Genomic DNA, 7609 nt, shown 5'->3' on the forward strand with positions numbered 1-7609 from the left:
TCAGACGGTGGTGATTTTCTTGTCCTTGGTGGCCTGTTTGATGGCCGCCTGCTCGCAGATGATCTCCTTGAGGCGCTGCAGTCGCCCGTTCTGCGCGCTCTGGTCGCCCACGCCCGTCTGGCTGCGGTGCAGCAGCGTCAGCGCGTAAATGTACTCCAACTCSGTGTATTTTACTCCTTGGTCCACCACCAGGTTGAGCAGCTCGTCCGCCGTGTTGTAGAGCATCTCGTAGTATTGTCTGGAAAATGGGGGAAAATGGGAATGTTGGGGGGTTTGGGGGGAGTTTGGGAGGGATGGAATATTGGAAAATTGAAATGGGGTGGAATTTCGGCAGAATTGCAATGGGACAGAATTTCTGCAGAATTCCGGTTGGTAGAATTTCTGCAAAATTCCAAATTTCTGCAGATTCCAATGGGACAGAAATTTCACGCAATTCCACAAAAATTTAACAGAAATTGGTACAATTTCTGCAGAATTCCAATGAGCCAGGATTTCTGAAGATTGCGAAGAACCAGAATTCCTGCAGAATTCCAAAGGGACAGAATTTCTGTAGAATTGCAATGGGACAGAATTTCTGAAAATTCCAGTGTGCCACAATTTCTGCAGATTCCAAAGGGACAAAATTCCAGTGAGAATTCCAAAGGGACAGTCTTTGATTTCTGCAGAATTCCAATGGGCCAGAATTCTGAAAATTCCAATGGCCAGAATTTCTGAAGAATTCAAAAGGGCCAGAATTTCCACAGAATTCCAGTTGGTAGAATTTGTGAAGAATTCCAGATTTCTGCAGAATTCCAAATTTCTGCAGAATTCAAAAGGCATAGAATTCCTGAAAATTGAAATGGGATAGAATTCGGGCAGAATTGCAATGGGATAGAATTTTGGAAAATTCCAAAGGGCCGGAATTTCTGCAGAAATTCAATGGGATAGAATTTCAGAAAATTACAATGGGACAGAATTCCAGCAGAATTCCAATGGGATCAGAATTTCTGAAAATTCCAGTGGGACAAAATTCCAGCAGAATCCCAATAGGACAGGATTTCTGAAAATTCCAACAGGATACAATTTCTTCAGAATTCTGGTTGGTAGAATTTCTGCATAATTCCAAATTTCTGCAGAATTCCAATGGGCCAGAATTTCTGCAGATTCCAAAGGGACAAAATTCCAGCAGAATTCCAATGACCCAGAATTGCTGCAGAATTCCAATGGGCCAGAATTTCCACAGAATTTCCCCAGAATTCCAGTGGGGTAGAATTTCGGCAGAATTACATTTGGTAGAATTTCTGCAAAATTCCAAATTTCTGCAGATTCCAATGGTTCAGAATTTCTGCAGAATTCAAAAGGGATAGAATTTCTGAAAATTGAAATGGGACAGAATTTCTGCAAAATTCCAGTGGGGAAGCTCTTGGTTTCTGCAGAATTCCAATGGGACAGAATTTCTGAAAATTTAAAAGGGCCACAATTTCTGCAGAATTCCGGTTGGTAGAACTTGTGAAGAATTCCAGATTTCTGCAGAATTCCAAATTTCTGCAGAATTCAAAAGGGATAGAATTCCTGAAAATTGAAATGGGATAGAATTTCTGAAAATTCCAACAGGACAGAATTTCTGTAGAATTCCATATTTCTGCAGATTCCAATGGGACAGAATTTCTGCAAAATTTGAAAAGGATAGAATTTCCACAGAATTCCAGTTGGTAGAATTTCTGCAGAATTCCAAATTTCTGCAGAATTCCAATGAGCCAGGATTTCTGAAGATGCCAATGGACCAGAATTTCCGCAGATTCCAAAGGGGAAAAATTCCAGCAGAATTCCAATGACCCAGAATTGTTGCAGAATTCAAAAGGGACAGAATTTCTGCAGAATTCCAGTTGGTAGAATTTCTGCAAAATTCCAAGTTTCTGCAAAATTCCAAATTTCTGCAGATTCCAATGGGACAGAATTTCTGCAGAATTCCAATGGGACAGAATTTCTGAAAATTGCAATGGGACAGAATTTCTCCAGAATTCCAATGGGGAAGAATTGCTGCAGAATTCCAAATTTCTGCAGAATTCCAAATTTCTGCAGAATTCCAAATTTCTGCAGATTCCAACAGGACAGAATTTCGGAAAATTCCAATGGGACAGAATTTCTGAAAATTGCATTGGGATAGAATTCCAATGGGGAAGAATTGCTGCAGAAGTCAGATGGGACAAAATTTCTGCAGATTCCAATGGGACAGAATTGCTGAAAATTCCAATGGGGCAGAATTTCTGCACAATTCCAAATTTCTGCAGATTCCAGTGGGACAAAATTTCTGCAGAATTCCAATGGGATCAGAATTTCTGAAGATTCCAAAGGGCCAGAATTTCTACAGAATTCCAAATTTCTACAGAATTCCAATGGGCCAGAATTTCTGCAGACTTGCAATGGGACAGAATTCCTGAAAATTGCAATGGGACAGAATTTTTGAAAATTCCAATGGGGCACAATTTCTGCAAAATTCCAAATTTCTGCAGATTCCAATGGGAAGAATTTCTGAAAATTCCAGTGGGGTAGAATTTCTGCAGAATTCCAACAGGACAGTATTTGTGAAAATTGCAATGGGACAAAATTTCTCCAGAACTCCAATGGGGAAGAATTGCTGCAGAATTCCAAATTTCTGCAGAATTCCAACGGGACAGAATTTCTGAAAATTGCAATGGGACAGAATTTCTGAAAATTGCAATGGGACAAAATTTCTGCAGAATTGCAATGGGATCAGAATTTCTGAAGATTCCAAAGGGCCAGAATTCCTGCAGAATTCCAACGAGCCAGAATTTCCGCAGTTGATGGCGTATTTTGGAGAACAAGGAATGAAGGAATCCCAAATCATTCATCTCCTGTTCATCGAGACAATTAACCAATTTCGATGGTTTGGATAACGAAGATTTGTTATTTTTTAAAAAATAAAATCCATTTTTCCCACCAGGATCTCACATCCCAACCAGACACACCCATGACCCGTTCCGCTGACCATTTCCAACGGGATTGGATCCAAAATTCCCTTTTTGGGGTTTTTGGGGCATTTTTAGGATGAATTTAAGAGTAAAAAAACACCAAATTTTATTCTCCCTGCTGCTTTAATCCATCTGGAATTTCCCCGGGAAGATCCACCACAATATAAAGAAAATCTTTGTGCTAAAATCAGTCAGGAAAGGTTAAAAATCCCCTAAATGGGGTGGAAATGATTCCTAAACTGCAGGAAAAAAGCCAAAAACCACCCGAGCCCCAAAATGGTTATTTTTGTTGGGTTTTAAACAGCACTTTTGAAAGAAAACAGCAATTTTTAATTTTTAAATTAAATTTTAAAAGAGCCAACCACGAAGACATTTAGCAAAGAGGAATTTTGAGTTATGCACTATGGATATCCATAAAAAATATTGACAGATTTCCATATTAAAAACGGTCTTTTGAACTCCGTTCTCGCAGAAAGAGAATAAAAATTAAGAAGATTACTCATTTAGGGAAAAAAATAAATCTGAGGCAAGGCTGAGATTTATTAATAGTCTGAGGGCTATTAACACCAATCTCCATTTAAATGTTAATATTCACCTCTAACCCAAGATTTTGCACATAAAAAAAAAAAGTTTACAAAAGGTGATCAGGTGAGTTCTGAATGAAATTGTGATTTCCCTGAGAAAAGATTTGATCTCTTCTTCTTTTTCAGAGGAGGAACTCGAGGTGTTTCAGAAGGAAGGATTTAATTATTGCTCCGTGTCGGGAAAGAGCGGATTTGTCAGGAAGGAATTTGGGGTTGGGCGATGACTTTGCCAAAGGGAATAAAAAATTTTAAAAAAAAGGATGTGGATTCTGTGCCTGATCTCCCTCTCTTTTCAGGGATTGGAATTTGATGATCCTTAAAGTCCCTCCCAACAGAAATCCTAAAAAGCCACCAGGCAGGACGAGCAAGACTGAAGGTGAGAAAACAATCTTAAAAAAAAAAAAAAAAAGGCAGTTTTTTGTCGAGCACAGGTGAGACCTGAACATCTCCAGCCTTTCCAAAGCTCCATTCTTTTCTCCTCCTCTTTTTCCTGCTGTTTATCCCCTGATCTGTTATTTCCTCATTAACATTTCTCCTTTTTCTCCTGTTGTTCCTCTGCCTGATCAGTCATTTCCTCGTTAACATTTCTCCTCCTCTTTTTCCTGCTGTTTATCCGCGGATCCGTTATTTCCTTGTTAACATTTCCCCTCCTCCTTTTTCTCCTCCTGTTTGTCCACCTGATCCGTTATTTTCTCTTTAACGTTTCTCCTTTTTCTCCTGTTGTTTCTCCACCTTATCTGTTATTTCCTTATTAACATTTCTCCTCCTTTTTCTCCTCCTGTTCATCTCTCTGATCTGTTATTTCCTCTTTACATTTCTCCTCCTCCATTTTTTCCTGTTGTTTCTCCGTCTTGTTGTAATTTCCTCGTTAACATTTCTCCTCCTTTTTCTCCTGTTGTTTCTCCACCTTATCCGTCATTTCCTCATTAACATTTCTCCTCCTTTTTCTCCTCCTGTTTATCCACCTTATCCATTATTTCCTCATCAACATTTCTCCTTTTCCCTGTTGTTTCTCCACCTTATCTGTTATTTCCTCAGTAACATTTCTCCTTTTTTTCCTGCTGTTMATCCRCCTGATCCCATTATTTCCTCGTTAACATTTCTCCTTTTTCTCCTGTTGTTTCTCCACCTTATCCGTTATTTCCTCATTAACATTTCTCCTCCTCCATTTTTCCTGCTGTTTATCCACTTTGTTCAGTATTTCCTAGTTAACATTTCTCCTCCTTTTTYTCCTGCTGTTCATCTGCCTGATCCGTTATTTCCTCTTTAACATTTCTCCTTTTTCTCCTGTTGTTTCTCCACCTWATCCATTAGTTCCTCGTTAACTTTTCTCCTCCTTTTTTTCCTGCTGTTCATCCACCTGATCCATTATTTCCTCTTTAAAATTTCTTTTTCTCCTGCTGTTTATCCACCTGATCCATTGTTTTCTCATTAACATTTTTTCTCCTTTTTCTCCTGCTGTTTCTCCACCTTATCTGTTATTTCCTCATTAACATTTCTCCTCCTCTTTTTCCTGTTGTTTCTCTGTCTTATAGTTATTTCCTCGTTAACATTTCTCCTCCTTTTTCTCCTCCTGTTTATCCCCTGATCCGTTATTTCCTCGTTAACATTTTCTTTTTTCCCTTTTCCCTTCCTCCCGTGGTTCCTCCCTCGTGCAGCGTTGCCCTCCGCAGCCCGGGGAAGGTTCAGGTTGGACACGAAGCTCTACACAGAAATCAGCTCACCTGGGGGGTGCTTTTGATCCAAATTGAGCCATTTTGGATWAAAAAACCCCATGGCCGACACCTTTGGGTGCCACATTTTGTCACCAGTGCAGTTTTTTGTCGAGCACAGGTGAGACCTGAACATCTCCAGCCTTTCCAAAGCTCTGTTATTTTCTCCTCCTCCGTTTTCTCCTGCTGTTTATCCCCTGATCCGTTATTTCCTCGTTAACATTTCCCCTCCTTTTTCTCCTCCTGTTTCTCTGCCTGATCCCATTATTCCCTCATTAACATTTCTCCTCCTTTTTCTCCTGTTGTTTCTCCACCTGATCCATTATTTCCTCATTAACTTTTCTCCTCCTGTTTATCCACTTTGTTCAGTATTTCCTCATTAACTTTTCTCCTTTTTTTTCCTGCTGTTTATCCACGTTGTTCATTATTTCCTCATTAACATTTCTCCTCCTCCTCCTTTTTCTCCTGTTGTTTCTCCACCTTATCCGTTATTTCCTCATTAACATTTCTCCTCCTCTTTTTCCATTTGTTTCTCCGTCTTACTGTCATTTCCTCGTTAACATTTCTCCTCCTTTTTCTCCGGCTGTTCATCTCCTGCCTGATCAGTCATTTCCTCTTTAACATTTCTCCTTTTCCTCTTTTTCCTGATGTTTATCCGCTGATCTGTTATTTCCTCATTAACTTTTCTCCTCCTTTTTCTCTTGTTGTTTATCCACTTTGTTCATTATTTCCTCATTAACATTTCTCCTCCTCCTTTTTCTCCTGTTGTTTCTCCACCTGATCCATTAGTTCTCGTTAACATTTTTCCTCCTTTTTCTCCTGCTGTTAATCCACCTGATCCCATTATTTCCTCATTAACATTTCTCCCTTTTCTCCTGCTGTTTCTCCACCTGATCCGTTATTTCCTTGTTAATATTTCCCCTCCTCCTGTTTATCCGCTTGATCCGTAATTTCCTCGTGAACATTTCTCCTTTTTCTCCTGTTGTTTCTCCACCTTATCTGTTATTTCCTCGTTAACATTTCTCCTCCTTTTTCTCCTGCTGTTCATCCACCTGATCCGTCATTTCGTCGTTAACATTTCTCCTTTTTCTCCTTCTGTTTATCCACCTTATCCATTACTTCCTCATTAACATTTCTCCTCCTTTTTCTCCTCCTGGTCATCCACCTGATCCGTCATTTCCTTGTTAACATTTCCTTCTTCTCCTGTTGTTTCTCCGCCTTATCCCATTATTTCCTCATTAACATTTCTCCTTTTTCTCCTCCTGTTTATCCACCTTATCCATTATTTCCTTGTTAACATTTCTCCTCCTTTTTTTCCTGCTGTTCATCAGCCCAATCTGTTATTTCCTCATTAACCTTTCTCCTTTTCCTCTTTTTCCTGTTGTTTCTCTGCCTTATCCATTTTTCCTCATTAACATTTCTCCTCCTCTTTTTCCTGTTGTTTCTCTGTCTTATTGTCATTTCCTCGTTAACATTTCCCCTCCTCCTTTTTCTCCTCCTGTTTATCGGCTTGATCCGTAATTTCCTCGTGAACATTTCTCCTCCTTTTTCTCCTGTTGTTTCTCCGCCTTATCCATTATTTCCTCATTAACTTTTCTCCTTTTTTTCCTGCTGTTTCTCCACCAGATCCATCATTTCCTTTTTTCCCTTTTCCCTTCCTCCCGTGGTTCCTCCCTCGGACAGCATTGCCCTCCCCACCCCAGGGAGTCTTAGCTGGGAATTTCCAGGAGGAAATTTCCTCATGGAATTTCCTCATGGAAAGGGTGGTTAAAATGGGAAGGGAGCTTTGGGATGCCCAAGGAATTCCTGGAGGTGCCCAATGAATTCCTGGAGGTGCCCAAGGAATTCCTGGAAATGGCACTCTGAGCTCTGATTTGGCGACCGTGACTCGATGACCTCAGAGGGATTTCCCAACCTCAACAATCCCAGAATTCCGCGAATCTCTGAGCACTCCAAACCCACCCCAGAACATCTCCCTGGTAAAACACGATAATTACACATCTTTTCAAAACGAGGATAAACCTGTTAAACCCCATTAAATAATTCCTCAAAAAACAATGTCTGAGCCACCTCCCCGCAGCTCCAAAGMGACTGATGAAAGATGGAAATTCTCCCTCTCCAAACGGAACTTTATAGGGTATTAAACAAGCACCCTCAGCACTTATCTAAATCTTTAATTAGTTCTATAATATGCTGATGATATCAAGGCTAATTAAATTTATACAGATAAAGAGCAATGAAATTCTAGCCAAGTGAGCTGGAAAGTACATATTAAACAGTAAATTTAATGGCTCGGGAAAACAGTAAATTTAATGGCTCGGGAAGATAAATGCAGTTTTGC

General features: G+C 39.9%; 1 protein-coding gene across 1 annotated transcript in view; it reads right to left on the reverse strand.

The window, feature by feature from the left end:
• Positions 1 to 6: 6 nt before the first annotated feature.
• The window catches only part of LOC130586575 (exocyst complex component 4-like), a gene marked incomplete at both ends in the record, with an annotated part of 31131 nt that continues 23528 nt past the window's right edge, over positions 7 to 7609 (reverse strand). Inside the window, one exon of the mRNA XM_057387427.1 lies at positions 7 to 238. Within this exon, the coding sequence (XP_057243410.1) occupies positions 7 to 238 (232 nt within the window). The remainder of the gene's footprint in view (positions 239 to 7609) is intronic.

Source organism: Malurus melanocephalus, unplaced genomic scaffold, assembly GCF_030028575.1.
Source record: "Malurus melanocephalus ecotype Western Australia unplaced genomic scaffold, MMel_1.1 scaffold_1214, whole genome shotgun sequence".
Taxonomy (NCBI): Eukaryota; Metazoa; Chordata; class Aves; order Passeriformes; family Maluridae; genus Malurus; species Malurus melanocephalus.